Source organism: Hemiscyllium ocellatum, chromosome 9, assembly GCF_020745735.1.
Source record: "Hemiscyllium ocellatum isolate sHemOce1 chromosome 9, sHemOce1.pat.X.cur, whole genome shotgun sequence".
Taxonomy (NCBI): Eukaryota; Metazoa; Chordata; class Chondrichthyes; order Orectolobiformes; family Hemiscylliidae; genus Hemiscyllium; species Hemiscyllium ocellatum.
The window spans coordinates 97,379,668-97,402,719 of NC_083409.1; the positions used below are offsets into that span (position 1 = coordinate 97,379,668).

At 43.5% G+C, this 23,052-nt stretch overlaps 1 protein-coding gene across 2 annotated transcripts in view; it reads left to right on the forward strand.

Moving 5' to 3' along the window:
- Positions 1-385: 385 nt before the first annotated feature.
- Positions 386-23,052, forward strand: part of glmna (glomulin, FKBP associated protein a) — a 68,122-nt gene continuing 45,455 nt past the window's right edge. Inside the window, exons 1-4 of one of the 2 annotated variants that reach the window (XM_060829969.1) lie at positions 386-429; positions 12,976-13,050; positions 15,807-15,932; positions 19,763-19,882. In XM_060829969.1, coding sequence (XP_060685952.1) covers positions 13,012-13,050; positions 15,807-15,932; positions 19,763-19,882 — 285 coding nt within the window. In that variant the 5' untranslated portion in view covers positions 386-429; positions 12,976-13,011. Of the gene's footprint in view, positions 430-552; positions 621-12,975; positions 13,051-15,806; positions 15,933-19,762; positions 19,883-23,052 lie in introns of those variants that run through there. The other variant, XM_060829968.1, reaches the window with a different exon arrangement.

A 23,052-nucleotide genomic window follows, 5' to 3' on the forward strand; every position in this document is an offset into this window, starting at 1 on the left:
TGGTTTGAGCCTTCTGTTTGGTGAATAGGCTTGGAGAACCAGGACGCAAGCAATCCTTTATCAATCCCTTTTATCTGCTCTTGTATCCACATTGTTTATACTGGTTGGTTCAGTTGTCTTTCTGGTTCACGGAACCTCGTGGGCCTGCTGAGTGCCTTTTTGTTCTGTTTTTGTTTTAATCAGGTTTCCAGCTAGTATTCTGCCATTCACAAAACAGAGCTGCTTGTTTTTTCTCCCGTTCTGGTCCAGCGCAGAACAATCTGCTGGTGGACAACCGGAGAGTTTTGACAGTTGGGGGTGAGATGGGGAGGGGGCGGGGCCCGGCTTGTCACGTGGTCTGAAAGATTGTCCCTCCCCCCCTTTCAACGTAAGGTTGCGTCCTGAAAGTGCGCCTGCCGAAGGGGGGTAGTGCGCAGCTGCGTCGTTAAGGTAAGAGGGAAACGAGGGTGAGGTGGGAGGGGGAGGGAATGGAATGATGCCGTTTAAACCCAACTGTCAACGGCTGGCACATGTGCCTGAGCTGGTCGGACACGGGTGGAGGGGCAAGGGTTGCTGATGGCAGATATTACCGTCTGAATCTTCAGATAAAAGGACTGGAAGATGGATCTTTATTTAGACGGGTGGGTTGGAGGGGAGGTAGATTGCTCGTCAAACGCAATTTTATTGCAATCGTAAATCTATCCAGTGTTGATTTTACGTTCTCCCCAATCCTGTGTGGAGCACTCTCGTTCAAAAATCTCACACCCAAGATTCTGACTGCACCAAAGTGATTTCAACTTTCCGTTCAAGATCGAGAAGGAACTTAAATAAGTTGCTGGAAAAACTCAGCAGGTCTGGCAGCATCTGTCCAAAGTGCAGCGAAATCGACGTTTCGGGCAAAAGCCCTTCATCAGGAATAAAGGCAGTGAGCCTGAAGCGTGGAGAGATAAGCTAGAGGAGGGTGGGGGTGGGGAGAGAGTAGCATAGAGTACAATGGGTGAGTGGGCGAGGGGATGAAGGTGATAGGTCAGGGAGGAGAGGGTGGAGTGGATAGGTGGAAAGGAGATAGGCAGGTAGGACATGTCCGGACAAGTCATGGGGACAGTGCTGAGTCGGAAGTTTGGAACTAGGGTGAGGTGGGGGGGAAAGGGAAATGAGGAAACTGTTGAAGTCCACATTGATGCCTTGGGGTTGAAGTGTTCCGAGGCAGAAGACGAGGCGTTCTTCCTCCAGGCGTCTGGTGGTGAGGGAGTGGCGGTGAAGGAGGCCCAGGACCTCCATGTCCTCGGCAGAGTGGGAGGGGAAGTTGAAATGTTGGGCCATGGGGCGGTGTGGTTGATTGGTGCGGGTGTCCCGGAAATGTTCCCTAAAGCGCTCTGCTAGGAGGCGTTCAGTCTCCCCAGTGTAGAGGAGACCGCATTGGGAGCAACAGATACAATAAATGATATTAGTGGATGTGCAGGTAAAACTTTGGAAGGCTTCTTTAGGGCCTTGGAGGAGGTGAGGGAGGAGGTGTGGGTGCAGGTTTTACGGTTCCTGCAGTGGGAGGGTGGGTTGTAGGGGGCGCGTGGACCTGACCAGGTAGTCACGGAAGGAATGGTCTTTGCGGAAGGCAGAAAGGGGTGGGGAGGGAAATATATCCCTGGTGATGGGGTCTTTTTGGAGGTGGTGGAAATGTCGGCGGATGATTTGGTTTATGTGAAGGTTGGTAGGGTGGAAGGTGAGCACCAGGGGCATTCTGTCCTTGTTACAGTTGGAGGGGCGGGATCTGAGGGCAGAGGTGGGGGATGTGGATGATATGCGTTGGAGGGCATCTTTAACCACGTGGGAAGGGAAATTGCGGTCTCTAAAGAAGGAGGTTATCTGGTGTGTTCTGTGGTGGAACTGGTTCTCCTGGGAGCAGATACGGCTGAGGCGGAGGAATTTGGAATACGGGATGGCATTTTTGCAAGAGGAAGGGTGGGAAGAGGTGTAATCCAGGTAGCTGTGGGAGTCGGTGTGTTTGTAAAAAATGTCAGTGTCAAGTCAGTTGTCATTAATGGAGATGGAGAGGTCCAGGAAGGGGAGGGAGGTGTCAGAGATGGTCCAGGTAAATTTAAGGTCAAGGTGGAATGTGTTGGTGAAGTTGATAAATCGCTCAACCTCCTCGCGGGAGCATGAGGTGCCGCCAATGCAGTCATCAGTGTAGCGGAGGAAGAGGTGGGGAGTGGTGCCAGTGTAATTACAGAAGATCAACTGTTCTACGTAGGCAACAAAGAGACAGGCATAGCTGGGGCCCATACGTGTGCCAATGGCTACCCCTTTGAACTAGAGGAAGTGGGAGGATTCAAAGGAGAAATTGTTAAGGGTGAGAACCAATTCAGCCAAATGAATGAGAGTGTCGGGGGAAGGGTACTGTTGGGGATGTCTGGAGAGGAAAAAAGGGAGGGCTTGGAGGCCCTGGTCATGGCGGGTGGAGGTGTAGAGGGATTGGATATACATGGTGAAGATGAGGCGTTGGAGGCCGAGGCAGCGGAAGTCTTGGAGGAGGTGGAGGGTGTGGATGGTGTCTCGAATGTATGTGGGGAGTTCCTGGACTAGGGGGGATAGGACAGTGTTGAGGTAGGTAGAGATGAGTTCAGTGGGGCAGGAGCATGCTGAGACAATGGGTCGGCCAGGGTGGTCAAGCTTGTGGATCTTGGGAAGGAGGTAGAACTGGGCAGTGCGGGGTTCCTGGACTATGAGGTTGGAAGCTGTGGGTGGGAGATCTCCTGAGGTGATGAGGTTCTGTATGGTCTGGGAGATGATGGTTTGGTGATGGGGGGGTGGGGTCATGGTCGAGGGAAGAGCTGTCCTCAAGTTGGCGTTTGGCTTCTGCGGTGTAGAGGTCAGTGCACCAGACTACCACTGCGCCCCTTTATCTGCTGTCTTGATGTTGAGGTTGGGATTGGAGCAGTGGGATTGGAGGGATGCGCGTTGTGAGGGCGAGAGATTGGAGTGGGGGAGGGGGTAGACAGGTTGAGGCGGTTAATGTCCCGGCGGCAGTTGGAAATGAAGAGGTCAAGGGCAGGTAATAGGCCAGCTCGGGGTGCCCAGGTGGATGCAGTGTGTTGGAGGTGGGCAAAGGGGTCCTCAGAAGGTGGGCGGGAGTCCTGATTGTGAATGTAAGCTCGGAGGCGGAGGCGACGGAAGAATTGTTCAACGTCACGGCATGTATTAAATTAATTGATCGTGGAAGGAGGGAGATGAAGGATGCTCACCTTCCACCCTACCAACCTTCGCATAAACCAAACCATCCGCCGACATTTCCGCCACCTTCAAAAAGACCCACACCAGGGATATATTTCCCTCCCCACCCCTTTCCGCCTTCCGCAAAGACCGCTCCCTCCGTGACTATCTGGTCAGGTCCACGCCCCCCTACAACCCACCCTCCCATCCTGGCACCTTCCCCTGCCACAGCAGGAACTGTAAAACCTGCACCCACACCTCCTCCCTCACCTCTATCCAAGGCCCTAAAGGAGTCTTCCACATCCATCAAAGTTTTCCCTGCACATGCACTAATATCATTTATTGTATCCTTTGCTCCTGATGCGGTCTCCTCCAAATTGGGGAGACTGGGCGCCTCCTAGCAGAGCGCTTGAGGGAACATCTCCGGGACACCCGCACCAATCAACCACACCGCCCCATGGCCCAACATTTCAACTCTCCCTCCCACTCTGCCGAGGACATGGAGGTCCTGGGCCTCCTTCACCGCCGCTCCCTCACCACCAGACGCCTGGAGGAAGAACGCCTCATCTTCAGCCTCGGAACACTTCAACCCCAGGGCATCAATGTGGACTTCAACAGTTTCCTCATTTCCCTTTCCCCCCCACCTCACCCTAGTTCCAAACTTCCGACTCAGCACTGTCCCCATGACTTGTCCGGACTTGTCCTATCTGCCTATCTCCTTTTCCACCTATCCACTCCACCCTCTCCTCCCTGACCTATCACCTTCATCCCCTCCCCCACCCACCTATTGTACTCTACGCTAATTTCTCCCCACCTCCACCCTCCTCTAGCTTATCTCTCCACCCTTCAGGCTCTCTGTCTTTTATTCCTGATGAAGGGCTTTTGCCTGAAATGTCGGTTTTGCTGCTCCTTGGATGCTGCCTGAATTGCTGTCCTCTTCCAGCACCACTATTCCAGAATCTGGTTTCCAGTATCTGCAGTCATTTGTTTTTACCTGGCAACATCTGTGCAGAGAAATCAAAGTTACCATTTCGGGACTGGTGACTCCTTCTCTATAGTGAAGGAAAGTGTGTTCTACGGAGTATAAACCAACTGTTGACGAGTATTTACCGTGTAGGTGTTTTATTGCCAATGATTTAGCAATTTAAAAAAAAAATTAGATTTTTCCCTGTCACTTCTCTCGTACAATTAACAAAATGGTAAACTTTCAAACAAAGGGTCCTTTTCAAGACATGGCACAATTGTGCCTTCCTGTCCAGTTCTCTACATAATTCTGGCACTCATTTTGTTGTGTATCTGAAGCTACTGTACCAGAAATTACAATGGTGTGATTGGATGTTGTTGGCTAAACTTCAATTGATATTTGATTCTGGTTCAATGACTTATATTGGGCTGTACAGTTGCTACAATCCGGACTGTTTGCAGTATGTAATATAGAAATTATTTGAAAGCCTTAAATTTTAGGCCTCCAATTCAAGGATAAAATTTGCTCCAGGTCACAGGTGTTTTTCAAATAACCAAGCAAGACAATTCTTGACTTTTGGCATTTTTCTCCTTGTGCTCCTGAAATGATGAGATCTGGAGTGCAGGATTTTCTTTTCCCCTGTTCTGTTGGTCATCGTCTTTGTGAAGGCATTTGAACATGTCCGTCAAGTTGCATAATGCTTCAAGTTGTTGCCATTTTGAATGACTCAAAATCCCCAGTAGTGTGGAAAGAGGCCATTGGTCCATCAAGTCTACATTGAAACACAGGGAGAACATGTAAACTCCACACAGACATTGAGCTTGGAATTGAAGCTGGGTCCCTGGCACTGAGGCAGCTGTGCTAATCACTGAGTGACAGTGCTGCCCAACATAGCAATTAAAGTCATAGACAATAGGAGCAGGAGTAGGCCATTCTGCTCTTCGAGACTGCACCACCATTCAATATGATCATGGCTGATCATCCTTAATCAGTATCCTGTTCCTGCCTTATCTCCATAACCCTTGATTCCACTATCTTGAGAGCTCTATCCAACTCTTTCTTAAATGAATCCAGAGACTGCGCCTCCACTGCCCTTTGGGGCAGAGCATTCCACACAGCCGCCACTCTCTGGGTGAGGAAGTTTCTCCTCATCTCTGTCCTAAATGGTCTACCCGTATTTTTAAGCTGTGTCCTCTGGTTCGGCACTCACCCATCAGCGGAAACAAGCTTTCTGCCTCCAGAGTGTCCAATCCTTTAATAATCTTATGTCTCAATCAGATTCCCTCTCAGTCTTCAAAACTCAAGGGTATACGAGCCCAGTCGCTCTAGTATTTCAGTGTAAGGTAATCCCGCCATTCCAGGAATTGACCTCGTGAACCTATGCTGCACTCCCTCAATTGTCATAGAGATATACAGCTCGGAAACAGATCCTTCGATCCAACTCGTCCATGCCTACCTGATATCCTAAACTAATCTAGGCCCACTTGCCAGAATCTGACCCATATTCCTCAAAACCCTTCCTATTCATATACCCATCCAGATGTCTTTTAAATGTTGCAATTGTACCACCCTCCATCACTTCCTCTGGCAGCTTCTTCCATACATGCACCACCCTTTACGTGAAAAAGTTGCCCCTTAGGTCCATTTTTATATCTTTCCCTTCTCACACTAAACCTATGCCCTCTATTCTGGACTCCTGTGCCCTAGGGAAAACACCTTGTGTATTTATCCTATCTATGCCCCTCGTGATTTTATAAACCTCTATAAGATGACCCCTCCGCCTCTGAAACTCCAGGTAAAACAGCACTAGGCTTTTCAACTTCTCCCTGTTGCTCATATCCTCCATCCCAGGCAACATCCTTCTAAATCTTTTCTGAACTCTTTCAAGTTTCACAACATCCTTCCGATAAGAAGGAGACCAGAATTTGCAATATTCCAAAAGTAGCCTAAACAGCGTCCTGTACAGCCACAACATGACCACACAACACCTATACTCAATACTCTGACCAATGCAGGAAAGCATACCAAACGTCTTCTTCACTATCGTATCTACCTCGAAGCCAGGGAACTATAAACCATTGAGCCTGACGTTGGTGGTGGGCAAGTTGTTGGAGGAAATCCTGAGAGACAGGATGTACGTGTATTTGGAAAGGCAAAGACTGATTAGAGATAGTCAACATGGCTTTGTGCGTGGGAGATCATGTCTCCCAAACTAGACTTAGTATTTTGAAGAAGTAACAAAGAGGATTGATGAGGGTGGAGCAGTGGACATGATGTATATGACCTTATAGTCAGGTGTTCGACAAGGTTCCCCATGGGAGACTGGTTAGCAAGATTACATCTCATGGAATACTGGATAAACTAGCCATTTGAATACAGAACTGCCACAAAGGTAGAAGTCAGAGGGTTGATTTACAGACTGGAGGCCTGTGACCAGTGGAGTGCCACAGGATTGGTGCTGGGCCCTCTACTTTTTGTCATTTACATAAATGATTTGGATGTGAGCATAAGAGGTACAGTAAGTAAGTTTGCAGATGATACCAAAATTGGAGGTGTAGTGGACGGTGAAGGATACCTCTGATTACAACGGGATCTTGATCAGATGGGCCAATGGACTGAATAGTGGCAGATGGAGTTAAATGTGAAGTGCTGCATTTTGGGAAAGCAAATCTTAGCGGAACTTATAAACTTAATGGTAAGGTCATTGAGAGTGTTGCTGAACAAAGAGACCTTGGAGTGGAGGTTCATAGCTCCTTGAAAGTAGAGTCGCAGGTAGATAGGATAGTGAAGCAGGTGTTTGATATGCTTTGGTCAAAGTATTGAGTACAGGAGTTAAGAGGTCATGTTGTAGCTGCACAGGGCATTGGTTTGGCCACTTTTGGAATATTGCTGCAATTCTGGTCTCCTTCCTATCGGAAAGATGTTGTGAAACTTGAAAGGGTTCAGAAAAGATTTAAAAGGGTGTTGCCAGGGTTGGAGGATTTGAGCTGAACAGAGAGATTGAATAGGCTAGGGCTATTTTCCCTGAAGCATCGGAGACTGAGGGATGACCTTATAGAAGTCCCTAGGACCTTACCATTAAGTGTACAAGTCCTGCTACCATTTGCTTTCCCACAATGCAACACCTCACATTTATCTAAATTTAAACTCCATCTGCCACTCCTCAGCCCATTAGCCCATCTGATTGTCATCTGTTCGTAATCCAAGGTAACCTTCTTTGCTGTCCACTACAACTCCAATTTTGGTGTCATCCTGTCCATCACGATTCCCTCCAACAACCTGCCCACCACCAGTGTCAAGCTCACCGGTCTATAGATCCCTGGCTTGTCCTTACCACCTTTCTGAAATAGTTGTACTGCGTTAGCCAACCTCCAGTCTTCTGGCACCTCACCTGTGACCGTCGATGATACAAATATCTCAGCAAGAGGCCCATTGGTCGCAAGCTCCTTCCAGTCATTAAAATCAATGCTACTGTGCTTCAAGGTGTGGTGTATTGTGATATTGAACACTTGGTGTTTGCATTTTCCCCCACTCAACATTATGAGAAAAGTAAGTTAGTTGTGAGTTGGTTGGTCATAAGAGTTGGTAACTGCAGTTTGATTTCAAAAAAATTCAGATGTTAGACTATGACAATGGCTTTGTGCGTGGGAAATCACGTCTCACAAACTTGATTGAGTTTTTTGAACAAGTAACAAAGAAGATTGATGACGGCAGAACAGTAGATGTGATCTATATGGACTTCAGTAAGGCGTTTGACAAGGTTCCCCATGGGAGACTGGTTAACCAGGGTAGATCTCATGGAATAGAGGGAGACCTAGCTATTTGGATACAGAACTGGCTGAAAGGTAGAAGACAGAGGGTGATTGTGGAGGGATGTTTTTCAGACTGTAGGCCTGTGACCAGTGGAGTGCCACAAGGATCGGTACTGGGTCCTCTATCTTTTGTCATTTACATAAATGATTTGAATGCGAGCATAAGAGTTACAGTTAGTAAGTTTGCAGATGACACCAAAATTGGAGGTATAGTGGACAACGAAGAGGGTTACCACAGACTACAACAGGATCTGGACCAGATGGGCCAATGGGCCAATGGGCTGAGAAGTGGCAGATGGAGTATAATTCAGATAAATGCGAGGTACTGCATTTTGGGAAAGCAAATCTTAGCAGGACTTATAAACCTTAATGGTAAGGTCCTAGGGAGTGTTGCTGATCAAAGAGACCTTGGAGTGCAGGTTCATAGCTCCTTGAAAGTGGAGTCGCAGGTAGATAGGATAGTGAAGAAGGCGTTTGGTATGCTTTCCTTTATTGGTCAGAGTATTGAGTACAGGAGTTGGGAGGTCATGTTGCGGCTGTACAGGACATTGGTTAGGCCACTGTTGGAATATTGTGTGCAATTCTGGTCTCCTTCCTATCGAAAAGATGTTGTGAAACTTGAAAGGGTTCAGAAAAGATTTACAAGGGTGTTGCCAGGGTTGGAGGATTTGAGCTACAAGGAGAGGCTGAATAGGCTGGGGCTGTTTTCCCTGGAGCATCAGAGGCTGAGAGGTGACCTTGTAGAAGTTTACAAAATTATGAGGGGCATGGATAGGATAAATAGGCAATGTCTTTTCCCTGGAACTAAAGGGCATAGGTTTAGGGTGAGAGGGGAAAGATATAAAAGAGATCCAAGGGGCAACTTTTTCACGCAGAGGGTTGTACGTGTATGGAATGAGCTGCCAGAGAATGTGGTGGAGGCTGGTACAGTTGCAACATTTAAGAGGCATTTGGATGGATATATGAACAGGAAGGGTTTGGAGGGATATGGGCCAGGTGCTGGCAGGTGGGACTAAATTGGGTTGGGATATCTGGTCGGCATGGACGGGTTGGACCGAAGGGTCTGTTTCCATGCTGTACCTCCTCTATGACTCTATGACATTACATGACAAGTAGGTACATGTATTTTGAATCAACCTTATCAGAGTTAGACCACATTTGGATGCAAGTTTTCTCACTGAGTTGCAAGTTTTGTTTTCAGACATTTCGTCACCATACTAGGTAACATCAGTGAGCTTCTGGTGAAGCGCTAGTGTTATGTCCCACATTCTCTTGATATGTTTAGGTTTCTTTGGGTTTGTGATGCCATTTCCTGTTATTTTTCTCGTAGAGTAATAGATGGAGTTCAAGTCGATGTGCTTGTTGACAGAGGTCCAAGTTGGAATGCCATGCTTCTAGGTATTCTCGTGCTTTGCTTGTACTAGGATTGGATATGTTGTCCCAGTCAAAGTGGTGTCTTTCTTCATCTGTATGTAAGGATGCCAGTGAGAGTGGGTCATGTCATTTTGTGGTTAGTTGGCATTCATGTATCCCGGTGGCTTGTTTTTTTGCCTGTTTGGCCAATGTAATGTTTGTTACAGTTCTTGCAATGTGTTTTGGAAATGTCATTCATTTTTGCTTGTTGTTTCTATAAGGTTTTTCAAGTTCATTAGCAACTGTTTTAGTATGTTGGAGGATTTGTGGACTACCATGATGCCAAGGAGTCTGGCAGTCATTTCCGAGATGTCTTTGATGTAGGGGAGAGTGGCTATGTTTCTGGGCGTGTTTTGTCTGCTTGTTTGGGTTTGTTGCTGAGAAATTGTTGGACTGTATTCATTGGGTACCCGTTCTTTTTGAATACACTGAAGAGGTGATTTTCCTCTGCTCTTCGTAGTTCCTCTGTGCTGCAATGTATGGTTGCTCATTGTTATAATATTCTAATGCAGCCTCGTTTGTGGGTGTGGACATGATTGCTTCTGTAGTTCAGTCTTTGGTCCATATGTGGTGTTTTCCTGTAGACGCTGGTTTGAAGTCCTCCATTGACTGTTTGCTCTACTGTGACATCTAGGCAATTTGTTGTTGTTTTACTCGTCTTCTGTGAATTATATGCCAGTAAGGATATTATCTATGGTCTTGAAGGTTTTCTCTAATTCATTTCGTTTAGTGATGACATCTAGAACCTCCACCTCAGCTACAAATCTTCTCAGAACTCGCTTAGACCGCATTTGATTTGCAGTCAGCTGGGAATGAATCCAGAATAGCCTGATGCTAGCAAATCTTTCAATTCATTTCTATATTATGAAAAGCAAAAAGGCTAGATTGTAGCAACTGTACAGCCCAATATAAATCATTGAGCCAAATCAAATAATATCAATGATATGCTGTTGCACTAAAGAAAATTCTGGTACCTTCATAAACATACAATAAAGTTCTCCTTTATGAAGAGTAACATATAAAACTTAGACATATGCAGTGGGGTTCACGATAGCTCAAAGGTCGCACTGCTGCCTCACAGCCTCAATTCCACCCTCTGGCAACTGTCTGTGTGGAGTTTGCATGTTCTCCCTGTGTCTGTGTGGGTTTCCTCTGGGTACTCTGGTTTCATCCCACAGTCCAAAGATATGGATTGGCCAAGCTAAATTGCTATTGTGTACAGGGATGTGTAGATTAAGTAGATTAGCTAGATTAGCCACGGGAAATGCAATGTTACAAGTATAGTGAAGTGGCTGCTGGGTCTAGGTGGGATAGTGTTCAGAGGATCGGTGTGGACTCAATGGACTGAATGGTCTGCTTCCACGTTAGGGCTTCAATAGAAAATTGTGATAAGGCAGGAGATTGTTGTCTTATTGGCAGGCAGAGAAAATTACTTGTGGCAGAATTGCACTATTTGGAGGTACAGTATGTGCGACAAATGAACCAAAGCTAAATATGTAAAGAGTTTTCCACTGTAAATAATAAATATTGCTGGCTAAAGCTTTGATTTTTATTGTCTTGCTCATTAATATGAAGAATACTATGGTAGGAAGTTTTCTTGCCCAATCCCTTAAATGTAAGTTGTGAAACAGGTACATAAAGGAACAATACAGAATAGTACTCCTGCTGTGACCCAAAATGTTCCTGTATAATATCGTTTGGTGTTACAGCAAAACCGAAGTGGGATAAATGATTTTGTAGAATTTTAATGCCCAATACGCAGAAAATTGAAACTCCTATACACAATTGTAGGCCCTGCGTTAAAAAAGAAGTACAAGCTCTAACCAGAACTCTTTTCAGATCCCCAACAATAAGAAGGTCCTCCTTTCTTACCAGTGTTGTCATACTCATCCTTCTCTTTTGCTCTCCTTCCCATCTTTGCCTTCCTCCAAAGCTTGAAAACTGGAAGGATTCAGCTTGACTATTCACATTTTATTAGCTTTCTTTGCTTTTGTTACCTTTCAGTCTGGAAAGTTTTGATTTTCAGAAGGGCTAGTAGACAAGCTATGCTGTCTATTTGAACTGTCCAACATTTAAACACACACACAAGTGATTTCATCATGTATTTGTTTTGATTTCTGATTAACAATCTGAATATTGCCTGTAGACAAAGCCCAGGTTTTTTGTATCCATCCCTCAATATGAATGCTAATGTATTGCTTGCTAGCCATACTCAAGCCTTTTTATTAAGAGAATAGGACATTTGTTGCATGATTGGCTGAGTAGTTATCAAAAAGAAAACAATGTCTGCCATAGCTTTTCTAAAGACATTAAGTTAATTTCAGGAAATGCTCAAAGCCTTCTAAAATTTCACCCAAGTAGTCACTATTCATTCGTGAATTGTGATAATGTTACAGCTACATATACCTCTGTGCTCCTCTAGTAACATGTGCATACTTGGCAAGTGACATGCATTCCACATGAGTGTGGAGTATTGATTCTCCAACAAGAGAATCTAACACCCCTCTGCTTGTCAATAGAAGTGTCATTACCATCGTCTAATTCTCCCACCATTAAGATCAGGTGTAGCAATGGTACAGAATGAAAGGGGAATTTCACCATTGGCTGGGCACCATTTATTGCCCAATCCCAGTTGAGAAGGTGGTGGTGAGCTGCGTTTTTGAACTGCTGCAGTCGACTTAGTGTAGATACACCCACGATACTGTTAGGGAGGGACTTCCAGAATTTTGACCGAGGGACATAGAAGGAATGGTGACATATTTCCAAGTCTGAATGATGAGTAACTTCGAGAGGAATTGGCAAGAGGCACCATTCCCATACATCAGCTTCCCTTGTCCTACATGATAATGACAATGGGTTTGGAAGATCAGTCTAAGGAGCCTTGGTGAATTTCTTCGTGTATCTTGTTGACAATGCACACTGCTGCTAACGAATGTTGTTCGTGGACGGGGTAAATGTTTGTGGATGTGATGCCATTCAAACGGGCTGCTTCATCCTGGGTGGTGTCAAGCTTCTTGAGTGTTACTTGAGCTACACTCGGCTGCAGGTGGGGAGTATTCCACCACACTCCTTACTTGAACCTTTTTAAATATAGATATACAGGCAGTTCCTGAGTTGCAAACATATTCTGTTATTGAGTCTGCATGTTAGTTTGTACACAAATTGGAACGTATTGTAAGGTAATATAAAATAGCCACTCAAGTATGAGAAAATGCTTATATTTTGGATCTTTAAATTATACTCATGTATGGGATTGCATTCATAAGTCAGGCATTTTTAAATCTGGGACTCCTTTCGCTGGGCTATGAAATTAAGGTTGATGTCAATATGAAGTGGGAACCCTGAGTTTTCACACAGCCACAAGTTCAGGTGTCAGTCAACTTGTGACCAAACCATTGTCGAAATTAAAATGAATTAATGTGGATTATTTTGAAATCTGGGCTGTTTCCATCCCATAACGTGTCGTTGATCTATCATTGAGTCATTGGAGGAATAACACTTACAATACTTCTGAAAATTGGTCAGGGATAAAGCAAATGTGGAGTCGTTTCTGTGTGTGCTTGCCTTCTTCAAACTTAATGCCTGTGTTTTTCTTGGTAGCTTCCAGTTCTAAGTGTTAGTAGAAAGCAGCAACAAATGGCTTTAGAAAAACTGGAAGGAGTAATTGAGCGATGTGTAAGTAGTGGCACTTTTTATGATCCTTTCATTATGTTATGATTCATATTTGACACAAAGATGTAATTACATTTTGGAGATGATACAGCAATTCAGCAAGTATTAATTCTAGATATTGCCAAATTTTAAACATTTCCCAGCTCGACCCTAGACCGTTCAAGAACTTTATTTATACAGCAACTAATGTAGACATTTCATCTCAGCAAACACTTGGGACAAAATTTTGAATCAGGAAATTTCCCACCTTGCCAGAATAAGCTTGGTTTAAAAAAAATAACATGAATTTTCACTTCTGGAGGTGCAGCTGAGGGTTGAAGTTGAGCTCGCCGATCCTGGAAGCGGATGTAGTGGCCATGGGATTGGGTGTATGCCAAAAGAAGCAAGTTAGGAGGTCTGCCTTTGTTTTCTACAGCACTCCAGTTGTTTCAAAGTCAGATTGCAAAAATTCCAGCCCTTTGATAATTAGACAAATGTTAAAAATATGATTTAATTTTGCCTGTAAATTACTATTTCACCTTATTATGAAATGCTAATATTTGCAAATGTAACTTTGAAAAAGGTCTGACATTTGAAACTGAATTCCAGGAATTCTTTTTCTTTGGATAATAGAAGCTGATCATTTATAGTCATTGGCTACACAGAACTGTATGGAGGAAATCTAATTATTTTGATATTATTGTTCCTGGCTTCAAACCTAGTTTCTAGGAATAAATGTAGACCAGTAATGAATAATATGAGCAGTTTTTGGGCCCATATTCTAAAGAGGAATGTGCTAGCATTGGAGGGAGTCCAGAGGATGTTTACAAGAATGATTCCAGGATGAAGGGTCTGTCGTATGCGGAACGGTTGAGGGCTCTGGGTCTGTACTCGCTGGAATTTATAAGGATGAGGAGCTGTCATTAAAACATATGAAAACTGAGGGGCTTGGATAGAGTGGATATGGAGAAGATCTTTCCACTGGTAGGAGAATTTAGGACCCGAGGGCACAGCCACCGAATGAAGGGACAATCTCACGGAGTACAGGGAGAACTAGCCATTTGGATACAGAACTGGCTGAAAGGTAGAAGACAGAGGGTGGTGGTGGATGGTTATTTTTCAGACTGGAGGCCTGTGACCAGTGGAGTGCCACAAGGATCGGTGCTGAACCCTCTACTTTTGTCATTTACATAAATGATTTGGATGCGAGCATAAGAGGTACAGTTAGTAATTTTGCAGATGACACCAAAATTAGAGGTGTAATGGACAGCAAAGAGGGTTACCTCAGATTACAACAGGATCTGGACCAGATGGCCCAATGGGCTGAGAAGTGGCAGATGGAGTTTAATTCAGATAAATGCGAGGTACTGCATTTTGGGAAAGCAAATCTTAGCAGGACTTATACCCTAAATGGTAAGGTCCTAGGGAGTGTTGCTGAACAAAGAGACCTTGGAGTGCAGGTTCATAGCTCCTTGAAAGTGGAGTCGCAGGTAGATAGGATAGTGAAGGCGGTGTTTGGAATGCTTTCCTTTATTGGTCAGAGTATTGAGTACAGGAGTTGGGAGGTCATGTTGCGGCTGTACTGGACATTGGTTAGGCCACTGTTGGACTATTGCATGCAATTCTGGTCTCCTTCCTATCCGGAAAGATGTTGCGAAACTTGAAAGGGTTCAGAAAAGATTTACAAGGGTGTTGCCAGGGTTGGAGGATCTGAGCTACAGGGAGAGGCTGAATAGGCTGGGGCTGTTTTCCCTGGAGCGTCAGAGGCTGAGAGGTGACCTTATAGAGTTTACAAAATTGTGAGGGGCATGGATAGGATAAATAGGCAAAGTCTTTTCCCTGGGGTGGGGTGTCCAGAAATAGAGCATAGGTTTAGGGTGAGAGGGGAAAGATATAAAAGAGACCTTTGGAGCAACTTTTTCACACAGAGGGTGGTACGTGTATGGAATGAGCTGCCAGAGGATGCAGTGGAGGCTGGTACAATTGCAACATTTAAGAGGCATTTGGATGGATATATGAACAGGAAGGGTTTGGAGGGATATGGGCCGGGTGCTGGCAGGTGGGACTAGCTTGGTTTGGGATATCTGGTCGGCATGGACGGGTTGGACTGAAGGGTCTGTTTCCATGCTGTACATCTCTATGACTCTAATTGAGATGAGGAGGAATTACTTCAGACAGAGGGTGGTTAATCTGTGGAACCCATTGCTGCAGAAAGCTATGGAGGCTAAGTCGTTGATAGGTCCTTACTGGTGAGGGGATTAAAGGCTACAAGGAAAATGCAGGAGAATGGGGCTGAGAAACGCATCAATCATGACTGAATTTCTATTCTGCTCCTTTTTTTTATTCATTCATGGGGTGAAGGTGTCACTGGCTATGCCAGCATTTATTGCCCATCCCAGAGACCAGTTAAGTGTCAACCACATTGCTGTAAGTCTGAAGTCACATGTGGTTCAAACCAAGTAAGAATGGAAATTTTATTTCCTAAAGGACACTAGTGAACCAGATGGGTTTTTCTAACAATAAACAATAATTTCATGGTATCATTAGATTCTTAATTCCAGATTTTAATTGAATCCAAATTCTACCATCTGCCAGAACATTACCCAAGTTACTGCATTTACAGTCCTCTCTATCTTTTGGTTTGATAATATTTATATCGTTGGAGTGTAGTTGACCATTATTGTGTTTGCAGACCGTTTACTTTAGGTAATACCAGTTAAAATTTTTGGAAATTGCTTTGTACTTTATGTGGATTAAAAATGTTATCTTGCTTATTTTAGCGTGGTCTACCTGAAAAGGAATTTAAAGAAGAAGATCACATCATTTTTCAGTCAGCATCCTGCCAATGCCTGGAAGAAGGGCAAGCAACTAGACTTTTAGAAATTCTACAAGATGAGAAAAACAAGGTTCTACTGTACTTTTTTTAACTTATCTAATCTGTCTTTATAAATATACCATTAATTTATCTTGCATCTGTCAAAAAGTAACTGGCTGAACAATGTGGACAAACATCTTACTTTGAAGCTTTACACTTCTAAATCAAGTATTCTCCCACAGTGTCAATAACTCAGAACCAACAAACTATTCAGAATATCAAAATGTTTAATTATGACACATAATTCTTCTATTATCTATTATAGACTGTTTTTTGGGATTATATATTGAAGTACAGCACTTTCTTAAAGGAGAGGTCCTTGAGATAGCAATTGATAACTGTGCAGTTAATTTGTATTTTAATGATATTGCTCAGTTTAACTTCTCTACAAAGCAATACCTCCAATGTAAAGATTCCTCATAACTACACTGATACTACAACAAACAATGTATTCAAGAAAACATTGAATGTGACTCTCATGCACAACCTTACGATTTTGATTTGAAAATGAAGCATACAACCTTTTAATCACACTTATGACAAATGAACCCTTGAACCTGCTCCACCAATTAATAAGATTTCAAATTGCACATTCCCATCTATCCTAACAAGAATCCGTCCATCTTGGCCCTAAAAATATTGAAAAATCTTTTCTGATGCAGAGTTCTAATGTCTTTCTCCCTCTGAGAGAAAAATACTCTCATCATCTCTGTCCCCCTAAGTGTGACCACTAATTTTAAAACAATGTTCCTCATTCCTGGACTGATACAAACAAGGAAAGATCTACATTGTGAAGGCACTAAAGATTTAATACACTTCAATCAAGTCCCCTTGCTCTTCCAAAATCAAGTGGAAACAAGCCTAACCTGTCTAACCTTTCCTCATAAGTCAACCCACTCATTCCATGCATCAATCTAGTAAAACTTCCCTGAACTGTCTCTGAAATATTTGCATCTTTCCTTTATAAGGAGACCAAGACTGCACAGCATTTAAGATGTGGCCACACCAATACCCTGTATGACTGAAAAATGACATCCATACTTTCATGTTATCTTCCTCTTGCAATAGTGGATAATATCCCATTAATCTTGTTGATTATACATTAATCTTGTGTGACTTGTGCACAAGAACACCTAAATGCAGCTTTTTAAAATTCACTCATAGGACATGGGTGTCACTAGCTGAGCCTGTCCCTTGAAAAGGTGATGATGATCTGCCTTCTTGAAGTGCTGCAATCCATTTGGTGAAAGTATACCCACAATTCACTAGGAAGGGAGTTCCAGGATTTTGATCCGACCACAAGAAGGATCGGTGATATATTTGCAAGTTTGGATACTGAGTGTTTTGGAGGTGATTTATCTGCTGCCCTTGTTCTTCTTAATGGAAATGGTCATGGGTTTGGAAGGTTCTATCTTAGGAACCTGGTGAATTTCTGCTGTGTGTCTTATAGATACTACTGCTACTGAGCATCTATGGTGGATTGAATGTTTGCGGGTATGGTTTCCAATCAAGCATGTTGCGTTGATACTGAATGGTGTCAAGCTTCTTGAGTGTAGTTAAAGCTGCACTCACCCAGGTAAGTGGGGAGTAATCCACCATACCCCTGACTTGTGCCCAATAGATGATGGACAAGTGGAGTCAGATGTGAGTCACTCACTGAAGGATTCCTATCCCCTAACCTGCTCTGGTAGCCCCAATACCTATATGGCTAGTCCATTTCATTTTCTGGTCAATGGTAACCCCCCAGGATATTGATAGTGAGGATTCAGTGATGGCGATCCTGTTGAATCTCAAGGGCCATTGGTCATTTTCTGGCATTCATTTGGTGCAAATGTTACTTGCCACTTGTCAGCCCAAGCCTAGATATTGTCCAAATCCTTTTGCATTTGGGCATGGATATCTTTAGTAATGTGGGAATCGCAGGTGTTGCTGAATGTTGTGCAATGATCAGTGAACATCCCCATTTGTGACCTTGTGATGGAGGGAAGGTCACTGATGCAGCTTCGGATGGGCACTCTCCTAAGGAATTTCTGCAGAGATGTCTTGGAGCTGAGATGACTGACCTGTACCCACCATAACCATCTTCCTTTGTGATAGGTTTGAATCCAACTGGCAACAAGTTTGTCCCCAATCTCCATTGACTCCAGTTTTACTAGAATTCCTTTCTCTGTCAAATGCAAGGGCAGTAACTCTCAATTTTGGAATTTATTGCTTTAGTCCATATTTGGACAAGACTGTAATGAGGTCAGGAGTTCAGTGGTACTGGTGCAACCCAAACAGAGCATTAGTGAACAACTATTTGCCAAGTAAATGAAGCTTGATAGCACTGTTGATGATACCTTCTTTCCATTGCTTTATTGATGATCGAGACTAGTCTGGAGTAGTAATTGGCTTGTTGGATTTGACTTGCATTTTATGTAAAGGACGTAGCTAGGCAATTTTGTTGTTGCTGTTCTGGAACTGCTTGGCTAGAGGAGCAGCAAGTTCTGGAGCACAAGCCTTCACTACTATTACTGGGATATTGTCAGGGCACATAACCGTTGCAATTTCCAGTACCTCTGACTGTTTCTTCATATCTGATGGAGTGAATTAAATTGCCTGAAGATTGGCATCTGTAATGCTGGTGACTCTAGAGGAGACCAGGATGGATGACCCATTCGTCACTTCGAGCTGAAAATTACGTAATGTTCTCTTTTTCTTGTCAAACAACTTTTCATTTTCTACATTATACTTTCATCTGCAAGATTTTTGCCCACTCACTCAACATATCCATATTTGTCTGCACCCTTCTTATGTCTCCCTGACAACATATTTTCTTATTTATTTGGTGTCATTTGTGAAATTAGCTGCTGTGCCTTACTCCCCCATCTAAGTCATTAATCTAAATTGTGAAAAGTTGATAACCCAGTATATACTCCTGAGGAACTCAACCTGTCACATCCTATCATTTCTAGCCACTTCTACATACTGTTCATTTTCTGCCAGCCAGCCAATCTTTTATCCATGTTCATATGCTACCCCCTGCACCATAAGCTTTTATTTTCTGCACTTGTGGTATCTTATCAAATCCAAAAATTAAACATCTATGGCTGTCCTTTATCCAAAGTGCATGTTGCTACTTCAAAGAAGTCCAACACATTGGTTAAGCTTGATTTCACTTTGATGAAACGATGCTGACCCTTCCCAATTACCTTCGGTTTTTTAAAGTGTAGCTGGCTTCTCATTGATGATCGATTATAACACCTCTTCTTTGACAAATTTTCAGGCTAACTGGCCTATGATGTGCTGTTATCTGCTTCCCTCACTTCTTGAATAGAGGAATTGTAATTAAAATTATAATGTAAACTTAGATCATATTGTGGTTGCTGTTACCCAGGGGCACCTCAATTTAGGATATTAATTAATTCTGTCACACTACAAAATACAAAATCTAATATGATCTGTTCTTTGGTCAGTTCCAGATGTACTGCTGTAGGAAACGATCATGAAGTTCTCATCAAGGCTACATTGGCAATCTGATTTTTATAGTTTTTATGTAGATTAAAGTCATGCATGATTATTGCCATTCCTGTTTCTCTTGTGTGCTATGTGCCCTTCAATGTTCGGGTCCACTCTTTGTCATCCTGCAACCATATCTCCATAATTCCTATCAGATCAGATTTATAGTTGTTATATTTTTTAAAAGATCCAATAAACCATTGTGCTGATATCATAGCAACTGCTCCATAGCAGGACAAACTTTATCCTTATTAGCAACAGTTCTGTGAAGAAATCAACACAATATATCTAAACTGTTGGATCAGTCTGATTTACCATTTTATCTTCTGTTTCTTTACCTTGCCCTCATTTAATGTCTTACAGGATTTTGTTATCTGCATGGGCTGGAATTTTGTTGGGCCCATTGTCAGTTGTGCTTTGAAAGACCAGCAAGAAACTGAGCACAAGGAAAGCTGCTTAAAAATACTCAACCATGTAGTACAGGTAAATGAATATACCAGAGAAATATCCATAAATCAAACTGCAAAGCTTTTTGCATTTCTTGCATTTTAAGAACAAACACATTCCACATTAAGATATCTGAAGCCCTTTGCAACTAATCAATCATTTTGAAGTGCAATTTATTATTATGTAGACGCAGGCGCTAGCTAATTTGCACAATACAAAGTTTGAGATTAACAATGTGAGTGAATATCCATTTATCCTAGCTTGGAAGCATACAATATGGTGAAGTTCAGTGGGAAGCTGAAGGATTGGGAAGCCTTTAAAAATCAGCAGAAGATAACTAGAAAAGCAATAATGGGGGAGAAGATGAAATATGAGGTTAAGCTAATACGAGGTATTCCATTTTGGGTTTAATTAATGGTAGGGCTTAGACAGTTAAAGGTAGAACCTTAGCAAATGTTGTAGAACAGAGGGACCAAGGGATGCAGGTACATAATTCTTTAAAGTTTGCATCACATATAGACAAGATGTTTAAAAAGGTGTTTGGCAGACTTGCTGTCATTGTTCAGTCCTTTGAGTTTGGGAATTTAGGTGGTATGTTGAGGTTGTACAGCATATTAGTGAGGCCTGTTCTGAAATAGTTCTGGTCGCCCAGTTATGAGAAGGATATTATCAAGCTGGTGAAGGTCCAGAGAAGATTTACCAGGATGTTGGTGGGTATGGAAGGTTTGAGTTATAAAGAAAGGCTGGGACTTTTTTCACTGGAGCGTAAGAAGTTGAGAGATGACCTGATAGAAGTTTATAAAATAATGAGAGGTATAAACAGAGTTGATGGTCATCTTTTCCCTAAGATGGGGAATTTCAAGACTAGGGGGCACATTTTTAAGGTGAGGAGAGAGAGATTTAAAAGAGACATGAGGCAATTGTTTTACACAGAGGATGGTTCGCATTTGGAATGAACTTCCTGAGGAAGGAGGTGGTGATGCGGGTACAATTGCAACATTTAAAAGACATTTGGATGGATACATTAATTGGAAAAAGTGAGGACTCAAGATGCTAGAGATTAGAGTTGAGAGTGTAGTGCTGGAAGAAGCACAGCAGGTCAGGCAGCATCAGAGGATCAGGAGAATTGGCAGTTTGGGTCTAAGCCCTTTATCAGAAATGAAGCTTGTGGGCCAGAGGATTGAGAGATAAATGGAACGGGGATGGGGGGAAGGTAGCTGAGAATGCGATCTGGAGATGAAGATGAGGGAGAAGTTGATTGGTTGGAGAGGAGGGTGGAGCGGATAGATGGGAAAGATGATGGACAGGTGAGGAAGGCGGTGCCAAGTTGGGTTGAGACTGGGATAATGTGGGGGAATGGAAATGAGGAAACTGGTGAAATCTACAATGATTCCTTGTGGTTGGATGGTCCCAAGTTGGAATATGAGGTGTTCTTTCTCCATGCATCGGGTGGTAAGGGTTTGGCGATGGACCAGGGCCTGCGTGTCCTTGGTGGAGTGGGAGGGGGAGTTGAAGTGTTCAGCCATTGGATGGTGTTCCAGAGATGTTCTCTGAAATGATCTGCAAGTAGGTCTCCTGTCTCTCCAATGTAGAGGAGACCACATCGTGTGCAAGGGGTACAGTAGATGATGTTGGTGGAGGTACAGGTAAATTTCTGTCAGATGTGAAAGGATCCTTTGAGACCTTGGACAGAGGTGAAGGGAGTGATGTGGGTGCAGGTTTTGCAGTTCCCGCAGTGGCAGAGGAAGGTGCTGGGGGTAGGGTGTGGTCAGGTGGGGGGATGGTGCGTGGATCTGATGAGGATGTTTGTGCACAGCAAACTTGCACAAACAAGCAAGATGACAGTGACCAGATAATCTGCTTTAGCGATGTTGTTTGAAAGATAATAACCGATCAGAACATTTGGTAAAACTCCACTGTTGTTAAGTTAGTGCCTTTGTGTCTTTTTACATGAGTGCAGGGAGGGAGTGGTCTCTCCGGAATGCTGATAGGGTGGGGTTCGTTTGTAGGTGGCAGAGGATGATGCAATGTGTGCAGAGGTTGGTGGAGTGGAAGGTGAGGACCAGGGTGGTTCTGTCCTTATTGCATTGGGAGGAGTGAGGTTCAAGGGCAAGGTGCAGGAAGTGGAGGAAATGCGTTGGAGGGCATCGTTAACAACATGGGAAGGGAAATTGCGACCTTGGAAGAAGGAGGCCATTTATGATTTTCTAAGGTTGAAGTGGTCATCCTGGGAACAGATGCAGTGGAGCTGGAGGGAATTGGAAATAAGGGATAGCCTTTTCACAGGAGGTAGGGTGGGAGGAGGTGTAGTCCAGGTAGCTATGGGAGTCAGTGGGTTCGTAGTAGATGTCCGTGGTTAGTCAGTCACCAGAAATGGAGACGGAGAGGCGCCCACCCCTGCACTCATGTAAAATGACACAGAGGCACTAACTTAACATCAGTGGAGTTTTACCAAATGTTCTGATCAGTTCTTATCTTTCAAACAACATCGCTAAAGCAGATTATCTGGCCACTGTCATCTTGCTTGATTGTGCAAGTTTGCTGTGCACAAATTAGCTGCCACATTTCCCACTTTATAAGTGTGACTATCCTTCATTGAGTTTCAAGTAATTTGGACTGTCCTGAGTCATGAAATATGCTATTTAAATAAAAGTGGCTTTTCTTTAAGGATAAAGAATCTGTGGAGTTCTCTTCCCTGGGTGCAGAGAAGGCAGGCTCACTGAATATTTTTAAGGCAGAGGTAGATGAGATTCTTGATTGAAAAAAAGAATCAAACATTGGGGGCAGCTAGATAAGTAGGTTGAGACCACAGTTGGGAGAGTTGAGTGGTCAAAGGACCTACACCTGCTCCTAATTTGACTGCTTGTATGTTCATTCTATAGAAAACTTTGTTTTGCCAAGATTTGTAAATTTATGAGGAGATATTCTGTGGCTTTCTCAGGAAGACAGGGCAAAGTGGATTTCATCAGCGTGTATTACTGATGAAGTGGTGGGAGTTGGAGCTCTGTCAAACCATAATGTACAGTTAATGCAGTGACAGGGACATTGTTGGAAGAAAATAATATTGACCGGCTACCTGGAAGCATGATTGAATAATGCCAAACTAGGAACATTTGACAAATGCAACAAATATAACATTAATGATCTATATTTTAAATAACTTTTTATTCTGGAAATTGAAGTAGCTTGTCTGAAAGTCAGAGGGA